At 46.1% G+C, this 24222-nt stretch overlaps 1 protein-coding gene across 1 annotated transcript in view; it reads right to left on the bottom strand.

Moving 5' to 3' along the window:
• Nucleotides 1-24222, bottom strand: part of LOC125438166 (kinesin-like protein KIF16B) — a 55101-nt gene that overhangs the window by 18540 nt on the left and 12339 nt on the right. The window contains exons 5-11 of the mRNA XM_048506405.1: nt 24021-24026; nt 14600-14687; nt 14299-14387; nt 12508-12540; nt 12214-12267; nt 7723-9069; nt 1072-1230 (exon numbers count right to left, since the gene is read on the bottom strand). Coding sequence (XP_048362362.1) covers nt 1072-1230; nt 7723-9069; nt 12214-12267; nt 12508-12540; nt 14299-14387; nt 14600-14687; nt 24021-24026 — 1776 coding nt within the window. The remainder of the gene's footprint in view (nt 1-1071; nt 1231-7722; nt 9070-12213; nt 12268-12507; nt 12541-14298; nt 14388-14599; nt 14688-24020; nt 24027-24222) is intronic.

The raw sequence follows: 24222 nt of genomic DNA, 5'->3' as shown, positions 1-24222 counted from the left end.
TAGCGACAGTGTCCTTTTACATTTCTTCCCACAGATATTAAATGCAATTGCGATTAAATGCAATAGAGAAAAAGAAATTATACCTTTATGATGACAACGCTACTCAAGAAACAATCCCAAGGGAAATATGGCAAGAGGAAATATTGGTATCTGCGTATGCTGCTGCTTAACAATCCATTTTTCCCAGTGGTGGGATCCAAAAATTTTAGTAACAGGTTCCCATGGTGGTGGGATTCAAACAGTGGCGTAGCGCCAATGGGGATGGGCGGGGCATGACGGGGTGTGGCCAGGCATTCTGGGGGCGGGGCATTAATAATTTCTCTGTTACTGTAAAAAACTCTTACTGTAAAAAAAAGTTCCTAATTTCCAGCTGGTATCTTTCTGTCCATAATTTAAACTCATTATAGCAAGTCCTATCGTCTACTGCCAACCGAAACAACTACTTCTCCTCTAAGTGACTGCCTGTCAAATACTTAAGACTTTCAAATACTTAATTTTGTTTCTAGAAATCAAAAGAAGGATACTTTCCTGAAACAAGGAACTTGACCATATTTCTAAAACATGTTTTTAAAACAGCCCAACAGGGAGAATTATCCCGTTTTCTACCTTCGCTAACCAGCCACATAGGAAACAACAGGATTTTATGATTTTCGGACCTAATGGAATTTCTAACGGAAAAGCAGACCCAATTAGTAACCCCCTCTCGGCACACACAAATAATTAGTAACCCACTCTCGGGAACTGGTGAGAACCTGCTGGACCCCACCTCTGATTTTTCCTTGATTACACAGCATTACATCGAATTTTCAGGCACTGTGAATATTTAAAATCCTACAAACCTCCAGACCTTGATTTTAATAACTCAAAAGTCAGTAACCACTCGAAATAGAAAAGTTTTATTTGGGAAATATTTCAGACTTTTCGCCGGAAAAGAGAAAAAGATCTGTGCCATTCTCCTCAAGCTGATCATAGAATTGTAACGAAAGGCATCCATCTAAAATTACTTGTATAGAAAACTGGGTCAAACCATTTTTTAAAGGGGTAGGAACAATGGAAGGCAGGCATACGCACCTGTCATCGACCGACGGGATAAAATGGGCTGGTGCTTTCGTAGTGCTAGGAGGTGAACTGCTACGAGACGGCTTCTCTTCTCCACCTCCCAGACGCTCCTTTTCGGCTCTGTCACCTTCGCAGATCTTTTGCTTCAGCTGCTGTATTTGCAGGTCCAACCTGTCAGCACATTTCAACCCGTGTTATTTAACACATGTCAAACCGCAGCAGGGTTTCTTGAGCTCTGCCGCAGGAAGCTCCCCAGGTCAAGACCCCAAAAGTCTGACCCTCTCCAGACAAATTTAGCAATGTTTCAGTTGGCGTTTCTTACAAGTTCTCCCTAACCTTGAGGGGGAAAAGCCTGTGCAAAAAGGAGGGACTTGAAGGAGTTTTGCTGAGCTGAAAGGGGACTCAAAAGAAGGAATTGATTTCTAATCCCAGAGGGACGGTGGCTTTAAGTCAGGGTTACCAACCTCCAGGTGGGGGCTGGAGATCTCCTGGGACTACTGTTGACAGCGGAGAACGATTCCCCTGAAGAAAAGGGTCCCTTTGGGAGGTGGCCTCTACGGCATTATACCCCTAACCCCAATCCAACATCCTCAGGTTCCACCTTGAAAGCTCCAGCTATTTCCCAACCCGGAGCTGGCAACTTTACTTTGCATGCAGAAAGTCCCAGGTTGAAACCCCAGCAACTGAAGTCTAAAAGGATCAGGCAATGGGTGAGGTAAAAAACCTTTGCTTGAGACCCTGGAGGGCGGCTGCCTGTCTGAGCAGGCAATACTGACCTTGACAGACCAAGGGCCGAGTTCGGTATAAAACAGGGGAAGGAGGGGGAGGGGTGGCATGCAAGGGAAGGGGAGAGAGGGGTGGCATGCGAGGGGAGGGAGGGGGCCCAGCATCTGGACATGGCCCACCCACCCTAGTGGAGGGAGGGGAGGGAGGGGGAGGGGTGGCATGCAAGGGAAAGGGAGTGAGAGAGGGGAGTGAGTGAGGGGTGGCATGCAAGGGAAAGGGAGGGAGGGGTAGCATACAAGGGAGGGGAGGGAGGGGGGCCAGCATCTGGAAATGGCCTACCCACCCTAGTGGAGGGAGGGGAGGGGGGCATGCAAGGGAAGGGGAGTGAGGGAGGGGAGGGGTGGCATGCAAGGGAGGGGAGGGAGGGGGCCCGGCATCTGGACATGGCCCACCCACCCTAGTGGAGGGAGGGGAGGGGGAGGGGTGGCATGCAAGGGAGGGGAGGGGAGGGAGGGGCCCCGGCATCTGGACATGGCCCACCCACACTAGTGGAGGGAGGGGAGGGAGAGGGAGGGGTGGTATGCAAGAAAAGGGGAGGGAGAGGGAGGGGTGGCATGCAAGGGGAGGGAGGGAGGGGAGGGAGCGGGGGTGGCATGCAAGGGAGAGGAGGGAAGGGGAGGGGTTGTATGTGATGTATGTGATTTATCACTGGGGGAGACCGGACCACGTGGCCACGCATACCAAAGGAAAAGGGCTTCCCCAAGCAATTGCAGATTCCAACTACAGTAAGTCAGCGTATTTTACATGTAATTACTGGATGCAGAGCATACCCATTTCCCACAAGTTCCAACAAATGTAAACCTCTAGCAAATCAGGCCTGATAGGACAGGAAAGATTGTTCTCCCATAAGGGATATTTCCCTTAGACAGACACACACGTTAAATTTTTAAAAAAGATTGCTGCAACTATTTAAATAGCAAAGTACCCATTTGTCAACAGGATGCTACACTAGCATGTAACTTCATTAGGTTGTGGCGGGTTTTCCGGGCTGTGTGGCCATGGTCTGGTAGATCTTGTTCCTAACGTTTCGCCTGCGTCTGTGGCTGGCATCTTCAGAGGTTGATGTCTCCTGGAAATTTGGTGCGCAAGAAACGAAAACCTAGGTAGGCAATTTGTTTAGGAGGGAAAAAAAACCTAATGACTCCTTCGAATGCAAGCAGCGGTCTCACATTTCCAAACAGTTTCAACAGAAATAACTTACACATGCCACTCCAGACGGTGCGCTATATTATCTAAACAATTGTAAAGAAAATTATTAATGAAAGGAACATTTTTTAAAAAAAGTTTCTGAAAGTTAGCTTCTTTGGATCCAACCAGCTGCCTTAGGATCTCTGCAAAAAATAACAGCGCTATATGCACCCCTGAATCGACAGAAATTTTCTAACCGGAGCAAAGATACACTACCAATTCTCCTGCCCCTCCTTCAAAATATTAAGTCTGCACCCTCGAAACAGCCCAAACACAAGAAGACTTATTCAGTGGGGTAAGGTTCAACATCTCCCAGTTAAAACCCTAAAGGGTACTGTGCTTGACTGGGAACAATCTACTTGTGGTCATCCAGTTATCTTCAGCCAGGCCATTTCAGCTCTAGACCAAATTTAGTGAAGCGTTGGCCCAGCATCTGGACATGACCCACCCACCCTAGTGGAGGGAGGGGAGGAAGAGGGGTGGCTTGCAAGGAAAGGGGTGTGAGGGAGGGGAGGGAGTGACGGGTGGCATGCAAGGGAGGGGAGGGAGGGGCCCCAGCATCATGAAATGGCCTACCCTCCCTAGTGGAGGGAGGAGAGGGAGGGGGAGGGGTGGCATGGAAGGGGAGGGAGGGAGGGAGGGAGGGAGGGGAAGCAGCCGGTGTAGCATGCAAGGGAGAGGAGGGAAGGGGAGGGGTTGTATGTGATTGATCAGTGGGGGAGACCAGACCACATGGCCACGCATACCAAAGGGAAAGGGCTTCCCCAAGCAGTTGCAGATTCCAACCACAGTAAGTCGGCGTATTTTACATGGAATTAATGGATGCAGAGCATACCCGTTTCCCACAAGTTCCAACAAATGTAAACCTCCAGCAAATCAGGCCTGATAGGACAAGAAAGATTGTTCTCCCATAAGGGATATTTCCCTTAGACAGACACACACATTAAATTTTAAAAAAAGATTGCTGCAACTATTTAAATAGCAAAGTACCCATTTGTCAACAGGATGCTACACTAGCATGTAACTTCATTAGGTTGTGGCGGGTTTTCCGGGCTGTGTGGCCGTGGTCTGGTAGATCTTGTTCCTAACGTTTCACCTGCATCTGTATTTTAGCATCTTCAGAGGTTGATGTCTCCTGGAAATTTGGTGCGCAAGAAACGAAAACCTAGGTAGGCAATTTGTTTAGGAGGGAAAAAAACCCTAATGACTCTTTCGAATGCAAGCGGTCTCACATTTCCAAACAGTTTCAACAGAAATAACTTACACATGCCACTCCAGACGGTGCGCTATATTATCTAAACGATTGTAAAGAAAATTATTAATCAAAGGAACATTTTTTTAAAAAAGTTTCTGAAAGTTAGCTTCTTTGGATCCAACCAGCTGCCTTAGGATCTCTGCAAAAAATAACAGCACTATATGCACCCCTGAATCAACAGAAATTTTCTAACTGGAGCAAAGATACACTACCAATTCTCCGCCCCCTCCTTCAAAATATTAAGTCTGCACCCTCGAAACAGCCCAAACACAAGAAGACTTATTCAGTGGGGTAAAGTTCAACATCTTCCAGTTGAACCCCTAAAGGGTACTGCGCTTGACTGGGAACAATCTACTTGTGGTCATCCAGTTATCTTCAGCCTGGGCCATTTCAGCTCTAGACCAAATTTAGTGAAGCGTTCTATCAACAGGAGCAGCAGTGGCGTAGCGGTTAAGAGCAGGTGTACTCTCATCTGGAGGAACCGGGTTTGATTCCCCACTCTGCCGCTTGAGCTGTGGAGGCTTATCTGGGGAATTGGTTAGCCAGGGTAGGGAACCTCTTGCGGCTCAGATGTTCAGGAACTACAGTTCCCATCAGCCTACCAGCGTAGCCAATTGGCCATGCTGACAGAAACTGATGGGTATAATCCCTAATTTATCAACCTGAATTAACCTATGCACTCCAACCCGCGCCAGCTGGGCGACCGTGGGCTAGTCACAGTTCTTCTGAGCTCTCTCAGCCCCACCTACCTTACAGGGTGTTTGTCGTGAGGGGGGAAGGGAAAGGAGTTTGAAAGCCCCTTTGAGTCTCCTATAGGAGAGAAAGGGGGACATAAATCCAACTCTTCTTCTTCAACAGAGACCCTAGGACTGCAGAATCTTATTCAATTCTGAGGGATCCATAAGACCAAGATGTTCCACCAGGCGTAGACCGAGGCAGCAACAGCTACATCTCTGTTGCCCCCCACCCCCATCCCTATATTTATTTCTGTTCCATTCTGGTAATCAGATTTGAGTTGCTATTTTATTAGATCCTACCTTCCTTTATTAGTTACCAGGTGATGAACCAGAAGATTAGAGCGCCAGGGGGTATTGTTTTATGAAGAAGAGGAAGAAGATGACAAAGAAGAAGAGTTTGGATTTCTCTCCTGTAAGGAGACTATGGGCGTTTTCCCACTTACCTTCTGCCCCGCACTACTGTAGGCAAGTAGCGCGGGGTCCCCCGGCACTCCCCACTACAGGATGGCGACAACGCACTTAACCCTTGACAGCTGCCGCTGTCGCGCCCCTCTCTTGTGATGTCATTCCTGGCGCTCTTTCAAGCGGCGCCTTTTGATGACCCCGTGCAGAGTCTTGAGAGAGTGCATTAGAGAAAGCCAGGCTGGCATAAAATGATGCATGCTGAGAGCAGCGTGGGGCCTACTGAAGTCGTGTAGTGGGGAAGCGCCCTCAGAACAAACAAACTCCTTTCCTTCTTTTTCTCCACGACGGGCACAGCCAGCGAGGTGGAGGTGATCTGAGAAAGTTCTGAATAGTGACTAGCCCGAAGTCACCCAGCAGGAAAGTAGGAGTGGGGAAACAAATCTGGTTCACCGGATAAGACTCCGCCACTTCAAATTAGAGTCCACCTGCTCTTAACCACTACACCATGCTGACTCTCCTGGTGGTGTAAATGCATTTGCATTCTTGATTGTTTTAATAAACTGTGTGAGCCACCCTGAGCTGACCCCAGCCGGGAGGGGGAGGCATAAAAGTCAAATAATAAATAAAAAATGAGGGGAAAAAATTCCAACAGCTGCTTCACAATACTCAACCGGGACAAGCAGATGTGCGTAAAGCGTATCTTCCCAGTGTGAAACCAGGTCAGTCCAGATCTAAATCTAGCAACTACTTTCCTTTGTCTCAGGCAAGAGTTTGCCCTGAACCCAGGATCTCTGTAACCAGAGCAGAGATGTAAAATTGCTACAGATTTTGAAGCCATAAATTAAAATAACCGACTTTCACCGGGGGGCGGGGGAGTTCTTGCTGTTTACGAACCCGGGGTCTGCCCCTGCAGTGAGCCTACATTCCCCGCAGATCAGATTTAATTGACAGAATCACACATGTAGCTGCCCCAGACTGGCTCAGATCATTGGTCCATCAAGTGGAGACTGGCAGCAGTTACTCTAGAAGAACTGCAGTTCTCCAGGGTCTATTCCAGCGGTCTTCAAACTATGGCCCCCCAGATGTTCATGAACGATAATTCCCATCAATCCTGCCACTTGGCCATGCTGGCAGGGGCTGATGGGAATTGTAGTCCACGGACATCTGGAGGGTCATAGTTTGAAGATCCCTGGTCTACTCAGACTGACAGCTCTCCGGGGTCTTAGGTAGAGGTCCTTCTCATCACCTAATGCAGCAATTCCCAACCAGGGTTCCTTGGTACCCTGGGGTGCCGTAAGCATGTCCCAGGGGTACTGCAGAAACACTACCAGCCCTCCTCACTTTTGTAGTGTCTCCCACCAGTGCCAGCAAGGACGTGGAGCTGGCATAGGAGGCAGGGCCTGCCGCAAGGTCAGCAGCCAATTCCCACACACCCACACCCAGTGCTTCCCTTCACCCTGGGAGGGGAAGTTGGGGGGTGGCAGGTGTACCGTGAGATATGACGAGTGAGGTCAAGGGTACCGTGATGTCGAAGAGGTTGGGAAACACTGATCTAATGCCTGGTCCTTTTAACTGGAGATGCCACGGGTGAAACCCGGGACCTTCCGGGTTCAAAGCACAGAGCTACAGCTCCTGCCGAACATCAGCACAAGGGCTTTAGAAGATGCTGCTTGCCTGTTGCATGGTTACCAGGACGATCGATAATTTACAGAACATTAAACTGAAGGAGGAGACAATCTCTCTCTGTTAAATAAACAGTGGGTGCTAATGTATTGTCGAAATGAACCAAATCTGGCTACCAGTACTGAAAAACACAAGAATCAAGACAGTGACTAATGAACACCACCCTAACGAAGGATGTCTCCCGGCAATAAGCAGTCAAAGGGCTAGCGAACACCACCCGGAACACCACCAACCACTCCAGGCAGTAAGCAATCCAAGGGATCAAAGGGCCAGGCTACTATTATGCAGATGCCCTCTGTAATCGATTATTCTATCTTCATGGTTACTCACAGGCTAAAATGGGCGGATCTCACTCAACGCACGCAAATCAAGCTTGCTAATTGCACCCTTTACACTTGTTAAACAGGCAAATGGTTCTTTCTCCCACCCTGGACATTCCACTGGTATATATACTCCACTTGCTTTCCTACCCTCAGATCCTCTGAAGATGCCAGCCACAGATGCAGGCGAAACGTCAGGAGAGAATGCTGCTAGAACACGGCCATACAGCCCGGAAACTACACAATACTCCAGGGGGCGCTAATGATTAAGGCCTGGTTTCCCTTGTACCTTTCTCTGTCTTGCTCCAAGGCTTTTTGTTCCGCCTCTATGGTCGCTTGGAGGCCGGCCTGCTCACCGCAGCTGCTATTTAAAACGGCAAGCTTCTGCTTTTGCTCCTCGATCTCCATATCGAGGGTGGAACTCTGCTGCAGCGCCGAGTGTCGCCTCTCCAACTTTGCCACGGCTTGCTCCAGGGCCTCTTTCTGCTGCTTCTGCCTCGACTCGAGGATTTCTTTCTCCTTTTTCCGAACTTTCTCTTCTTGCCGGGCGACGTTGGCAGTGAATTCGAAGGTCTCTTGGAGCTGCTGGAGTTGGCTGGTGTTGGCCCGGTACTGCGCGAGCTGTTCTTCTTTCTCCTCCATTTCTTTCTCGACTTCGTAGAGCGTGTTGTCCAAGCTCTGAGGGCCTCTGTCGAGCACCTCCGAGGCCCTTTGCTTTTCCTCCAGCAAAGCTGGTAAATGATGGTCCGTCAAGTGCCGGAGCTGCTGCTCTCTCTGCTGCAGCCAATATTCCGATTTTATTTTGCCGCCTTCTTCGACACCTACGGCCGGAACGGCGGCCTTTTCGTCGTGTCTCTCAAGGTTCGTCCGCTGGACATGCTTCACGCGACCCAAATGTTCGCGTTCGTCGCCCACCTCTTTTTCTAGGTGATCTTTCTGCTGAACCAGCTCTCTCTCTGAACTGATGAGCCGTTCCAACTGCTTCTTCTTGAAATCCATAAACTTCTGCTGCACCTTTTCTAACTCTTTGCAGTCTTCGCCCCCTTCCGGTCCAGCTTCTTTGACTCGCAGGAGGGACTCTCGGATTTCTTCGAGGTCCTTGTTCTCGTCTTCAATCCTCTGCACGTCGTCTCGTTTAAGGACTTGGATCATGACTTGCTTGTCTCTGAGCTGCTCTTCCAGGTGGGCGACCAGCATGACCTGTTCTCGTTCCTGCTCTTCCAGCCTCTTTTTTTCCATCTCCAGCTTGAGATACTGCTCCTCTTTTTCTTGCTTGAGCTTTTCCAATTCTCGGAAGATCTGCATCTTCTCCGCCTTCTCGTTCTGCCCGAGCTCTTGCAGCCGCTGCAACTCTTCTTTTACCCGATCGAAAACTTCTTCTTGGTGCTTCTTCTTCTGAAGTTCGATCTCTTGCTGCTCACGCAATCGCTCTTCCTCGAACTTCTCCTTCTCGGCGAGCAAGTCCTTCAGCCGGCTTTCGATGTGGAAGCTTCTCCGCTTGAGGTTCTCCTCTTGCTTGCGGATCTCCAGTTGGACGATTTCCGTTTCCTTGCGCTGGGACTCCACCTCTTGCTGCATCCTTTCCAGCTCGGCTTTGTCTGACTTTTGCCTCTCCTCCATTTCTTCGATCAGCTTCCTGAAGGATTAAACAACGGAAGAGAAAGGAGTTATGGCTTCAAAGCTGAGCATCTATGAGATCACAGGCTTTTCATCTCTGTTGGGCCATGGTTTTGAAAGTTTCAGGTGCCCTTCAGTTCTCTTTTCCTGCACATAGAGAGCTCTCTCAGTATGAAGGAACCACTCAGACAGGAAGAGTCTTTGATCAAGAACAGTGTAGCTATGCATTAAGGAAAGTGTTATTTCAAAAGCTGCGTTATGTTAAAAGTGATATACTTTTACCCCCTAAAAAAACCCATTTACAAAGAACACTTAACTCTGTACATGGATGCAGACTTGGAATCTGAGTACAATATTATCTACATTGTCGAAGGCTTTCACGGCCGGAATCACTGGGGTGCTGTGTGGTTTCTGAGCTGTATGGCCGTGTTCTAGCAGCATTCTCTCCTGACATTTCGCTTTGCCTGCATCTGTGGCTCGCATCTTCAGAGGATCTCTGCCACAGATGCAGGCGAAACATCAGGAGAGAATGCTGCTAGAACACAGCCATACAGCTCAGAAACCACACAGCACCCAAATATTATCTACATCTACCGGATGTCATCCACCTAATTATTTAATTATGGAAAGGTTACTGCTGCTATTTTTATTGTATTTATTGTTTTAATTTGGATTATTCGATTGTTTTAGCTGCAATGTATTGTGTTTGGTTGCCTGTAAACGGCCCTGAGCCCTTCGGGGGTAGGGTGGTCTAATAAATCGAATCAATCAATCAATCATTTTGTCTTTTCATTTGTTCATTTAAACCCCACTTTTCTCCCCAAAGATGCAACTCAAAGCGGCTCAGAACCCTGTGTGCTGTTTCTCCATTTCCTCACAACAACCACCCTGTGAGATAGGCCATGCTGAGAGTACATGACAGGCCCAAGGTCACTGAACGAGTTTCCATGGCTAAAGTGGGGGATTCGAACCCAGTCTGCCCAGGATCCTAATCTGCCACTTTATCTAGGTTGATAACAGGTGCTGTACACTCTCCTTCATTATGAGGAGAGGCTGCAGCGTTTGGGACTCTTTAGTTTGGAGAGGAGACGTCTAGAACCAGGGGGCATACATTGAAAATGCTGGGGGGAAGAATTAGGACTAATAAAAGGAAACACTTCTTCACGCTAATGTGCATGATGTTTGGAATATGCTGCCACAGGAGGTGGTGATGGCCACTAACCTGGATAGTTTTAAAAGGGGCTTGGACAGATTTATGGAGGAGAAGTTGATTTATGGCTACTGCAATCTTGATCCTCTTTGATCTGAGATTTGCAAAATGCCTTAGCAGACCAGGGTGCTCGGGCAGCAAAGCAGCAGCAGAAGGCCATTGCTTTCTCACCCCTCCTGCATGTGAGCTCCCAAAGGCACCTGGTGGGCCACTGCGAGTAGCAGAGAGCTGGACTAGATGGACTCTGGTCTGATCCAGCTGGCTTGTTCTTATGTTCTTATGTTCTTACATAAAGCTAAAGAACAGAGATGCACCTTCCAGCATGTCACAAAGTCGGTGTCTCCAATTTTACTCTCTGCCCTACAGTTGATGCTCTGTGGTAGACATTTACCAGTACTGCTAGGCCGCAGAGCTGTTTCATTCATTCATGTTTACTTAATGTATAACGCCACCTTTCCCCCAAGCAGCTTATGTTCCTCCCCTATCTTCCATTTTAACCCCGCAACAGCCCTGTGAGGAGGAGCAGCAGTGGCGTAAGAGGTTAAGAGCTCGTGTATCTAATCTGGAGGAACCGGGTTTGATTCCCAGCTCTGCCGCTTCTGAGCAACGTGGAGGCTTATCTGGGCATTCAGATTAGCCTGTACACTCCCACACACGCCAGCTGGGTGACCTTGGCCAGGAGCTCTTGGAGATCTAGGAGCCTGACCACCCCACCTCTTACCACAGGGTGTTTGTTGTGGACGGGGGGTGGGGGTGAAAGGAGTTTGTTAGCCCCTTTGAGTCTCCTCGTGTGGAATAATAAGGGTAGAATCCAATCCAACGTTCAACTCTGTCTAAGGTCAACTGTGTGTAGTTAGTAACCTCACATCAATAACAGCAGTGATTGTGTTCAAATGAAACAGCCCCAATCCCCCGAAATTAAATAATGGGGTTATGCGGGGCTGCAACTGGGGAGGAAAAGGCTAAGATGTCCTCCTCTTCAGGTGGAAATCCTTCTGTCCATGGCAAATGTTCTACAGGATCCACCATTATTTCTCTAACTTGGAATTTATTTCAACAAAACATCCCAGCAAACGAGTGGCAGATTACCTACTGGTGCTCTGGGGTGCGGTGGGACCAGAAGGACGTCGGGGCAAGAAATCTTGTCCTGATGCGCTTCCTCTTTGCAGCGTGAGGAGAGAGGAGGTGCATTGGGGCAAGATTTCTTGTCCTGACGCACTTACTCTTGCTCGGTGAGCTGCCTCCAACTTCTGTGGGGAAAAGCTAAGAGGGCTTCTGGGGTCGATTCCGCACTTGCGTTATCGACCTAAGTTCGAGCTGCGTTTCAACCTAAGTGTTCGTGACAACCTACTGGGATCGCTGCGCGGTTTTGTACCACAGCTTCACTCGCGTGTAACGGTGAAATCAATTCCGACTCCGTGCTGGGAACTACTACCGTTTTTCAGGAACTGATTGAACTCAGCTCGATTCCAGTAAAGCGCGGAATCTCTGGTGCCAGGAATCCCCATTCTAAAGCCAATCACAGCTGAAGTGTTTCGCGTACGCGTACGGCTAGCCAATCAATCAAAACAATGCCATCTTCATCCCTCCATTCCTGTGGGCAGTTTTTTTTTATAACGCGTGTGGGGGACAGACGGAACATACGGTCAGAGAACAGCAGCCAATAACGGAACGAGCCGCTATTAGGCTACAGTGATGATTCCGCCCTCCGAGCTGGAATCAAGCTGGTTGCAGTGGGGAACAACAATGGCTTCGACCTAGGTTAGTACCCTTCCCAGGGAACTGGGTCGAACCTATTTTACTCGTGTGCGGAATCGCCCTGGCATGACTTTTCGTGCCAGAGCAGAGTGAGGGTGGGGAACAGCCTGCAGTGGGTAATCGGCCAACATAACCCTTTCCTTTCCCAGCATTCCTCCACACCGAGCAGACTCTTTTAAGAATGAACATCCTTACCTTTTACTTTCCAATTTTTCCAGCTCTTCTCTTTGCTGCCTCTCAAACTCCAATCTGGTATTTGTGAAACAAAAAGCGACGTATGATTTTTTTAAAAATAAACCACTATGGTTATAAAAGGCGCTTGATATCATTTGATATACTTAGCAACTTGACAAATAATATGTTTACGCCGCGTTTCATTTACAAGCACGACACAGCAACACTCAGCAAGATGGGTTAGGGCAGATTTTTTTTTATGAGCTCAGCACATGCAGGTATAGCAATCAATATAAAGAAATTGAGTTTCTCTACCTGAGACAGATTGGTCCTTTTACAGGGAAAAGACTGCCAGAGGAGGTAGAGAGAAACAGCCATCAGTTAAGAGAAGAGTTTACAGAAATAAGATTAAAGCGCACGGCAGCAAAAAAAGGAGCTGGAACGGCAACAACGTCACTGTGAAATACAACCGCATCTATGTCATCAATAGGTCACGACAGTCCTCCGTTACAACTCACAGGAGATCTGTCTTATCGGTGGCATCTAGGGCTTGATAAATCAGCTAGAATGAATAAAGGGGTTAAAGGTGATTGTTGGATTTGTGGAACTGCTGATGCCACCTTTATGCCCGGGTGGTGAAGATGTCAGAACGCCAAAGCATATTGGAAAACGATTTCTACAGCTGTTTCTCAAGGAATAGCTGAAAACTTGCCTTCCTCCCCTAAATGTTTCCTGTTGAATGATGTAGACTCGCTTTCCAAAGATACTCTTTCCAAAGATATTTTTAAATGCTATAACCTCTGCAAAAGAGAGCAACTCCAAATAAAGGAGGGTTGGATTTATAGGAGGGTTGGATTTATATCCCCCCTTTCTCTCCTTACAATCTCCCTGCCCTTCCCCGCTCACAACAAACACCCTGTGAGGTGGGTGGGGCTGAGAGAGTTCAGAAGAACTGTGGCTAGCCCAAGGTCACCCAGCTGGCATGTGTTGGAGTGCACAGGCTAATCTGAATTCCCCAGATAAGCCTCCACAGCTCAGACGGCAGAGCGGGGAATCAAACCTGGTTCCTCCAGATTAGGGTACACCCGCTCTTAACCACTACGCCACTGCTGCTCCAAGAAGAGAGATTGGAGAAACGAAAGGAATGCATGCCGATGGGGAAACTAACCTGTTCATTGCATTGCAAAAAGTTACATAAGTATGACAAATGGAATGGTATTCTGACTAGGACACTGAATGGCATTTAATAATGTCGGTATGATTTGCTTATGGAAGTGAAGATAAATTTTGCATCCAACTTCCTTTTGTACTGAATAAATAAAAATAACAGTAAATGCAATAAGATGGTCTTCCTCCTAGAACTGCCAAGCCCCAGGAAGTTTGTGAGTGGGGCAACAAGTTATAGACACCCACATGCATTGGAAATGGGATCCTGAAAAAAACCCTTTGTTTTCCAAAAAGTGACAATTACTGTATATACTCGTGTATAAGTCGACCCGCACCAGCACTACAAAAAACCGGGGAAACTTATTGACTCCTGTATAAGTCGAGGGTGGGAAATGCAGCAGCTCCATGATCAGCCCTGCACTGCAAGCCACTGCAGCTCGACCATGCCCCCTTTTAGCCCTGGCACCTCACTCATTCACCCTTTCCTTTCCCCGCAGGCTCTGAGGCTCGGCTTCAGGGAAGCTGCTGCTCGGGCAGCTTGTCTCTATGACTTTCTTAAAAGGGCAATGCTCCAAAGATTACTTAGGTTTTTGGCCTGCAGGGGGCACAGTTTAAGCAATCTTTGGAGCATTGCCCTTTTAAGAAAGTCATAGAGACAGGCTGCCTGAACAGCAGCTTCCCTGAAGCCGAGCTTCAGAGCCTGCGGGGAAAGGAAAGGGTGAGTGAGTGAGGAGAACGAGGCACTGCACGAGTAAGCGCTGCAGCTGGGGGCTGACTGAGGTGGGGAAGGGGGGCGGGGACTCTCACTCGTGTATAAGTTGAGGGGGCATTTTTCAGCCTAAAAAAAGGGCTGAAAAACTCGATTTATACGCGAGTATATACGATAAGTAGCACATACATTGTCAATATCAATAGGACGGCTCCTCGAAATGTACTCACCCCGGATTATATAACATGACTGCAGAGAGGTTCTCACAAGACTTCGAAAGATCCGACATGGATAAACTGAAGGACGAAAGCAGCCCGCTCTAACAAAACAGCAGAAGAGCCAATAATTACTCCCTACTGACGCCACTGAAATCATGGTTGCATACATTTTCCCACTGAACACAATTTTTAATAAATGTACAAAGAAATTAAGGGAAAATGGCTCAATCAGTCTCTTGAGGGCAAAACAGTTCAGTCCATGAGACTTTTTAAAAGCAACTGAGGGGTTCCCCCAGGACTTTGCTCTGCTCACCTTTCTTTTCTCCCTCAGTTTTGCCGCTTCCTTGGGATGATTGAAACGGAACATATTGGTCCTCCCAAGTAATATGACGGCACCTGGCAAGAAAAACGCAAGGAACATGTTACCGCGACAAGAGGTCTTGATGGCAGGGGGTCAAATTCTGACCGAATGGAACAAGTTCGCAACGAGCAAAAGTACGCAATGCAGCTTTGGTTGTTCAAACTGAAGACGCAGTGGCCAGTTTCCACTGTTCAACACAAGGGCCCCCGACCTTTTTTTGAGCCTGGGGCAGGATTGTGTGTACAACCACAAACCGTCTGCTGCAGGAGGCAGACATGTGCAGAGAGTCCAGGTAACAGGAAGATAGAAAAAATACACTGAGGAGCATGAGAGAGAACAAAACCTGTACTGTGGCAGAAGTTTCCACTGAAGCAATGCTCTTTTCATCAGCACAGCCAATCAGACCACCAGTGGCCTGTCAAAAGCCCAGTTGTGGAGGAGGCTCGTGAGCACAATCATAGCTGTGGGCACCACGTTACGGATCACTGCTACAGTACTACTGTTTAGATTTTTTAAAAACCAGGGCCGTAGTTGGGCAGGAGTGTGCCTGGGGCACACTCCATGTTTTCCGCCCTCCGTGGCCCCTTCCCCTCCCCACTTATCTTCTCCAGTGGGCAGAAAATAGCTTTCTGCTGGCTAAAAACAGGCAAGGCCTGGTGAGGCGGAGCGGGGCGAGGGTCGATTTTTGCACCCCCAGGTGTGCGCCCGGTGCAACGCGCCCCCGGCCCCTTGTAGCTCCGCCACTGTTAAAAACACAGAAAATGAAAGATGTGCTCTTCAAACTAGAGTAGATTCTGAGAGGGACAGTTTTCTTTTACAAAACTTTCTGTGGATTGCTGTCTAGCAAATCACACCTCCCTACATATTCGATCGCTCCTTGTTGATGATCCTAGGTGAAGGCAGACCTTCCTGTAGTCCAAGCAATGCTGATTCTTCTCGACCACGCTGTGTAGATCTATAATTTCAAAGCAATTTTAACCCTAATGCTTTCTTCCAATTTGTATGGGACCGAAGTTAGGCGGTTTTCATGCAATCTCCCGAGATATTATCTTGGAAGACTGAGCAAAAGAGACGGCTGGACTGAGTCTTATGTTTTAGGTTTAATTTTTCTACTCAAACAACCTCAGCATGGAACTCCAAATGAAAGAGTTCTGTTTGGCTTCCCTACTGTTCCCTCCATCTTCCTTCAAGTACGCTTTTTACACTTCTGCCACCTAATTATCAAAACTGTGGCTGGTTTTTAATGGTCTTATACCAGCTCGTCAGCCATGCAGCCTTTATCACATCAGCGAAGAAGCCGTAGCAGCACCACACAGTGGCCTCAAAGCAAACAGGAGAAATTTCCATACGTTTTCATAGAAGAAATTAAAATACATGATACTCATTTAAAATATCTTACAATCCAATGGCTAATGACCCAGAGCACAGCAATTAGTGTGCGGGTCAGCTGCGCCTACATTAACGTCTCTCGTTGTCATCTTTATGATGGCAGCCACAAACTTTGCCATTCGGAAAGAAATGAATTTATCTCTGTTTGCCGGTCGTAATACTAGTTTATCCTTGTCTGGCCTTCCAGGGAGACGAGATATAAATGGTCCTCAAAAGACTTTTGTTCTCAGCCTCAAATCTTGGACACCAGAATGTGACGTGGGACAAATACTCGATGGACCTATATAGTCACAAGAGCAGACTCTTTCATAATGGTTTTGTACAAGGCATTTGTTCATATATTTCTCCTGCCTCTTGACAGGCTAAAACAATCTGCAAAAAAAACCCAAAACCCTATATCCTACGTTCTTAATTATTCCCACAACACATTTAAATAAAGAATTATTTAAAGAATTTAAATAAAGCAGCCTTTTGTCATTTAATACTTTATATACAGAAAATATACAGAAAATTCAACAAGCATGCTACGAACAGTATTTTAACTCACAATTCAGTGAGACATGCAGAATATGAATAATTCACTTAATCACTGCTTTCCAATATTTAATGCGAACCAAAATTAATTGCACACATGATTCACCATTTGTCTCCAAACATCAATAATATTTGAACAGTTTTAAAATAAGCCACTGATTTAATCATATAAAACACACCTTAACGTCTGTAACCTCTCTTTTTAATTGGGAGAGATACAAACAGTTGTTACTGCATACAGGACCAATTCTTGACGAGGTGATGGGATGCATACTACACAGTTTAATAATAACAACTCTAGTGTACAAGCCATTGCACAGCCCAGATGCTGGCAGGGGATGATGGGAACTGTAGTCCATAACATCAGGAGGGCTACGAGTTTGACAACTGTGGTATAGCCTAAACCAGATGAAGTGCTTACTAGTATTACTTTCCAATATTCTACAGCTCACGAACACTCCCACCACACATGAAAAAAGTAGAATTATCTTTCACAGATATAATAAATAAAGCAGTCTGGAGGAAAAAAAAGGATAGTTAACAATAACTGAAGGACTCCAACAGTTCCTTCAACTAAGGGATTTACTTAAAGAGGTGAGCTTTATGGAGGCTGAAGAATCTCAACACAGAGACTGACCCAATTGTCTGTTGGTGGAAATCGTATTTTATTGCATTTATTCAAATATTTATGTATTTATTTATTAGATTTTAGAACTGCCCGCCCCCGAAGGGCTCTAGTGGTCTCCAAGTCATCTTCTGGTGGTCTCCAAGTCAAAGCCTTGGGGCTATCACAGAAAATGCACGGTCACTCCCCACAGCTCATCTGTCCTCCAGAGATAGCCAAACCCTGCCTTCCTCATGTAATCTTACACACTGCCTTCCTCACGTAATTTTATTTAAAACCAGTCATGTAAATCCCCCCCCCCAACTCCCCTCCCTCAACCTGCAGTCCTCACGCAGCCTTAAATGTCCTAGCAAAAAACACTGCTTGGCAGCATTTCCCGGAGCTTAGGGATCCTGTTCCACAAAGTGGGAAGAATGGAAAGGCTGGACTCCAGTGGATGCCAGACAGGCATATCAGAGGGCAGGAATGACCAAGAGAAGCACCGGAGTGAATGCAAATGGCGCATGGGAAGGTGTGGAGAGAGCCGATCCTTCAGATATGTAGGTCTCAGTCTGTGATGGGCTTTCAAGGGAACACCAAATCCCATCTGAACTGGAACTGCCAATTTGTGATTATATAATATAAATATCTGAAGTCACACAGGACAGACTATCACCAGCTAGTTCTGGACAATTACTGAGTCACTGCATTCTAAACCGTAGGTGGTCTCCAAGTAATCTTCAAGGGTTGGCCCACAGAGACTGTGTTTACAGGAATCCAGCCACGAGGGTACCAGAGCCTTGGGGCTATCACAGAAAATGCATGGTCACTCCCCACCAATCTTAACCAGCAAGGACTTTATACAGGAAGAGGTATGCGCTAACATCTCTTCTAGTATTTCTCCACTGAAGCTGGAAGCACTAGTTTCACAAAGAGTTTCTTACCCCTAGCTTTCAACAGGAAGACATCTGAAAATTCCCTACCAGGACAGAATCTGTGATTGCAGTATGAAGCAGACGGAATCTGTAATTCATATGCTTCTACATTGTACATTTTATAAGGCAATCAGGTCCAACTTGCGGAGCCCCGTACTCATTAATAAAGGGCTATCAGACCCACAAAAATGTTCTCATCTTATAACAATGATTCTTCCACTATCTCTGAAACGGTGGCTAAGTACCTGTGTTATGTCATGAATTTGCAACCGTGATTGTATTGCTCTGTGATCACTGCTAATCTGGATTATTGATTATGCCAATAAAAGGTTTGATGGTTACCCCTAGTTTTCAAGGTGGATATTCTGGGGACTGAAACCATATCCTCCTAACGTATATAATCTTATTCTGGCCATGAATGTCGTTCTCAGCCACTACATGCATGAGTGCTGACATTCCCAAATCAAGTGTCTAACATAATTTCAGGCAAAAACAGTTGTCTCAAATTATACCATAAGTCTTATATATCTGCACTCAGCAAGTCTTAGTAATTCCAGACCCAAGTAACATTTCTGGGCAGTGAATGTCAGAGATGAGTGACCTGACTGAATTTTTTTTTCCTGTTAACTAACTTGGTATATTCATCTTGTCTTTACACAGGCAGAACACTGTACTATATATTATAATATTTCAGCTGACTAGATTAGGATATTGACATGAAATATTATCCTCAGATATTAATATTCACCCTCAATGACACTAAATTAGGAACACATTTTTTTAAAAGAGAGCTTCTAGGGCACTTCCATAATTAAAAGACAGACTGAAAACGTACTTTGTAAATGGCACACATATTTATTTCAAGACATGAGCCAAGGGGAGAAAATTTTCAATGTTCTGTCCTCCAAATCACACTATGGAGGCAGGGGTTAAGAATAATCAGGGCCAATAACCAGCAAGGTCCCAGATTAGCCCTTTCCCAGGTACAGATAGTATGTTTTGGAAGATTCTAGGCAAAAGACATTACTCAGCTATGTCAAATGCGACTTCCTCATACTATCATTTCCATCAACAGACAGACTGTCTCGAATGCTCTCCCTGTTATTCACAAATGAAAATACACTTTCCCCATCACCAGCGAAAACATTTGTTTTCAAATATCCCTTCTGCAGTAGCGTTAGCGTACAAGACGGAATATAAGCTGCTTGCCTTCTCAACCACCCAATTTAGTAGAAACTGAGGTCTACAGAGAAGTCTACAGAGAAGTTGAGTTTCACCTGACAAGCAGAGGTGGGATCCAGCAGGTTCTCACAGGTTCCTGAGAGTAGGTTACTAATTATTTGTGTGTGCCGAGAGGAGGTTACTAATTGGTGATTTTGCCACGTGATTTTTGCCTTAGTTACACCCCTCCTCTCAGCAGTAGTGCGCAGAACTTGAAGTAGTCTAGCAGGAGGTGCACCGGCGTGCGTGGCAGCCTGCGCCTGCGTGCATTCATTTCCCGCCCAAGGACCGGCGCAGCGGCTGCGTCCTTGCCACAGCCCCGCCCAGGAATGCCCCGCCCCCAGAATGCCTGACCACGCCCCTGTTGTGCCCCACCCAGCCCCATTGGCGCCAAGCCACAGTTTGAATCCCACCACCATGGGAACCTGTTACTAAAATTTTTGGATCCCACCACTGCTGACAAGGGTTAGCAGACAGGTTTTCTAGCTGCCAACAAAGAAGCTAGTGCATTCTGGCCAGACAGCTTGGGTCAATTCAAATTTTAGAAGTTCTTGCTCATGAACAAAGGTGGTTGGCTGCTTCCGGGCAAACTTCAGTGATGGTCAATCAACTAGCCACTACCCCAAGGACCAACTGTGTCTATTTTTTAAAAAAAATCCACGTAGCAAGATGTTTTAAAAAAATGGATAATAGGATTACGTTATTTTCGAGATCAACGGGACAATTTAGAGGTAGCATTTCACTGGTTTTCCGAGGCCTTTTCCAAGTCAGTTCTTTTTGTTTGATTAGTTTGCCCCCCAAAAGAGCAGATGCTACCAAGCGAGTCAGCTGTTATGCCTTAATTACTCTCAGAAAGGCTCCAGCAAACAAGGAGATGTAAGGATGCTCTAGAGGTTCCAGTGACAAACTAGACCCTCATTCTGCAAATATCATAAAATACCGTGAGCCTTGGAGGAGTTGCAGGCTAAATAATTCAGTAATGAAAAGGCTGCTTTGGCTCTCTTCTCAGATCAAGAGTGGAACACAGTTCTGCAAGTGAAGAGGAAGTCGTCCTGCACCATTGTCTAAGCATATCCACACGTTAAGTGCTTGGAGGATAAGATTATTTATCAGTTCTGTCTGTCGGTTGGTTTTTGTCAGTAATTCCAGGATTTGATAAGCCTGACAAAAATTCCTAAAAGGTACAGAATGATGAACAAATGTAGACTACAGGAAAGAGTTAAAATAAAGGCCAACCAAAAGATATTTTCAGAGGAGATTTTCAGAGTGTGATAGTTGTTTTAAAGAATTCAGAGCTATCCCTCTCCCAGTTGGCAAGTTGCCAAATTAATACCAGGAAAAAACAACACTTCGAAGACATCAGTAACCAGAGAGGAGGGAGGAGACTGGTTCCTGTCTTAAACTATTGGAGATTTGGGGTGTTCATAGAAATAGCAACATCTAGGGGTCAAAATAGAAACTACAAGAAAAGGTTCAGTGTTCACAAAAACTGGAAAGATTGCCACCAACATTAAAGCAATTTCTACCAGTATGCTGAGCCTTGTCTGAATTAGACTCTTTGAAAGATGGTGTTAATAAAAATATTTCGACAATGATGTCGGAACTTATGAAAGTACTCAGAGGAATGAAGGATGATGTTTTAAAAGTAGGACAATTAAAAGAGAATATGGGAAAAACCTAAGAGGAAAAAAGGAGTGAATTCTGTACAAATGAAGGTTAAAACGTGTGAACAAGCCATTCTTCGCCTGTGGTATCAAACCAGAGAAGACCTTAAAGTTGAAGAAGGTAGCAAGGGATCCTGATCCAGCCAAAGAATTTGAACAAGAAAATTTCCTCCGCTTTGGCCAAACCTCTGAAGATTAAAGAAGAAATCTTTATCAAAGAGTGAAAAAATATACAGTCACTTCTAAAAAACCCAAATTGAAAGGATTGTGCATAGACCAGGGGTAGGGAACCTTTAACACTCAAAGAGCCATTTGGACCTGTTTTCCACGGGAAAAGAAAACACTTGGAGCCGCAAATAATTTTTGACATTGAAAATAAAGATAACACTATATATATTGGGTGTTTTTTACCTTTTACTCCGCTCATTCTGAGAAGTGCATGGATGGGTCCGCCCTGCTGCCTACAGGGCGGGCAAGGATGGGGCCAGCGGCTCGGCCCAGCCGGCCGCAGGCCATTGGTGTACCCGCCCTGCTGCCTGCAGGGCAGGCAAGGATGAAGCCGGTGGCTCGGCCTTGCTGGCCGCCAGGAAAGCGCCCACCCTGCTCCAATGGGGCGAGAGGGGAAGCCCGTGGCGCGGCCCAGCCGACCGCGGGCAGTTGGTGCTTGTGGGGCCGCAGTGCAAGGGCAGAAGAGCCGCATGCGGCTCTCGAGCCGCAGGTTCCCTACCCCTGGCATAGACATTGTTATTTTCTTTTATACAAAAGAAATGGCAGACCAATCTTGGAAACCCACAGAAAATGATTGCTCAAGATAGAAGACATTGATATCATTGTGATGACACAGAAAAGGAAGGACTATACATTTTTGGAGCTTTTTGGAGCTCTCTCAGCCCCACGTACCTCACAGGGTGTTTGTTGTGAGGGGGGAAGGGCAAGGAGATCTGCAGGAGAGAAAGGGGGGATATAAATCCAAACTCCTCTTCTTCTTTTGGTGGAGATTTTAAGAAAAAAAAATCAAATTGCTTTACTTACAAGGGACAACAACAAATAATTACTTCAACAAGTACAAAACAGATTTTCAGAAACATTAAAAGACCTAAAAATGTTTAATAGGTTTAACTAAGTGAATTAATTAGGTATGGAACTAAATGTATATATTACAGGCCAAAGATAAATAAAAACTGAAATATAATTTAAAATATAAGGTTAAGCGATGGGCAATAAGGGATGGGATATGGAATATTTAAAAAATCCTTTGAATTCGGGAAAACAGGTTAGGGAGATAAGTTTCTATTAATTTTTTCTCTTTCTCTTCTTTTCTTACATTAGGTTGTTATTTTCTGGTTTTTTTTAAGTATTTAGAATTTAGAACTTTTGTTGGGCTTGAAGTTAAATAAACAATACAACATTGGTACGGATAATTTTGACAGCAGGGTATGGGCGGGAAATTAAAATTATATGTAGTATATGAAGTTGAAACCTTTATTTGTGAGTAGGTTAGGGTGGCAGGATCACAATATATATGCAGCGCAACAAGGCCTAGAACAGGGGCATCCAACCTTTTTAAGCCTGCAGACACCTTTGAAATACTAACACAGCATGGGCGGGAGGGGGTGCACCCACAAAAATGGCTGCTGTGGAGGCAAAACCATACACAAAATGACTGCCACAGCTTGCTTATAGCCACAAATTGAAGATCATTGTATTGTGGTGGCAGCTGCTGCCCAAGCAATTTTTTTTTAAATTTCCTATTCTTACCCTTTACCCTCATCAATGTATGGTCCACTCACATCAATCCATCAAAATGAAGTCAGCGATGGACATCACAGGCTTTGTGGGATGTTGTCAGACTGACCTATGGTGGACCAAGGGACCCTGTTTTTAATACAGTGGCATCTCTACCAACCCTTGGGATGCCCATCAGCAGTGCCAAAACAGATGAGCCTGTTTTGGGCACTGGATCAGTGTACCTACAAGGAAAAAGAACTTTGTCTGGACTTGTCTCTTTCCAAAGCAACTTGCATAATATTCTCTCACACCCTTCCTGGCAGGATTAAGTCTACACAAAAGACCTTGCCCTGAAGAGAGTACCCATCTCCATCTCTGGACCATACAACCAGGTGAAGACAACAAATGTATTAATGTGCTTACCTGCCCAGTGTTGTACTAACTAACGTCTCTTCCTCTGATTAATACCTTGAATGACCACCTTATTTTGCATTGTCATTGTTTCACAGCTGTAATTTCTTCAGCTAACTTCTCTCTTGGAGACACTCCCAAACCTGGACAATCAGGCTGATAGCTCAACCCATTATTAGTCCAATGACCAACCATTCAGGTTGATGTCTGTCTCTTGTCCTTCCCAGGAAGGGCAGGAAATCCCTTTGTCTATGGAGATTTAGGGTCACTCTGCATAAACCTGAGAGTCTGTTTTTCCCTATGAGAAGCCCACTCTCCCAATAGACAATGTTCAGTATCTCTGGACAACTCTCTGGACAACTCTCAGTATCTCTGGACAACTCTCTATCTCTGGATTCTGTTCCACGGTGCTGCTTCTTCAAGAGCTAAGCGCAAGACTCTCAGTTCTATTCATCAGACCATTTCACTCCCAGATCAGGCCAATATAACTTGTATTGCCCCTCCCCATTTATTCCTTACCTATCCCCTCACAACTGGCTATATCCTAGGACTGTGTGTGTTCTTCTGTTTTTATTGTGCGCTTGTTTGCCCCCATTTTTATCCCTTTATAAAAATTGTTAAACTTTTATCCCCTCTCCTGCGCATTTCTATATGAAAGCTGACTCTTTTATAAACAGGCAATTAAGATTCCAAGTTGCCTGGCCTTTTGCAAAGCCAGGAGTCTGCTATAGCTAATTTCCCCACCCTGAAAGGGAGACACTTCCCACCACTTCGGATAACAGGGTGAACACAGGTTAGTCACAGTTCTTTCAGAACTCTCTCAGCCCCGCCTACCTCAGAAGCTGTCTGTTGTGGGGAGAAGAAGGGAAAGGAGTTTGTAAGCCGCCTTGAGTCTCCTTACAGGAAAGAAAGGTGGGCAGAGGTGGGATCCAGCAGGTTCTCACCAGTTCCCGAGAGTGGGCTACTAATTATTTGTGTGTGCCGAGAGGGGGTGACTAATTGGGTCTGCTTTTCCGTTAGAAATTCCATTAGGTCCAAAAATCATAAAGTCCTGTTGTTTCCTATGTGGCTGGTTAGCGAAGGTAGAAA

Source organism: Sphaerodactylus townsendi, linkage group LG01 (assembly GCF_021028975.2).
Source record: "Sphaerodactylus townsendi isolate TG3544 linkage group LG01, MPM_Stown_v2.3, whole genome shotgun sequence".
Lineage (NCBI taxonomy): Eukaryota > Metazoa > Chordata > Lepidosauria > Squamata > Sphaerodactylidae > Sphaerodactylus > Sphaerodactylus townsendi.
The sequence above is the reverse complement of the archived record's forward strand: the minus strand, read 5'-3'. Positions and strand labels throughout refer to the sequence as shown.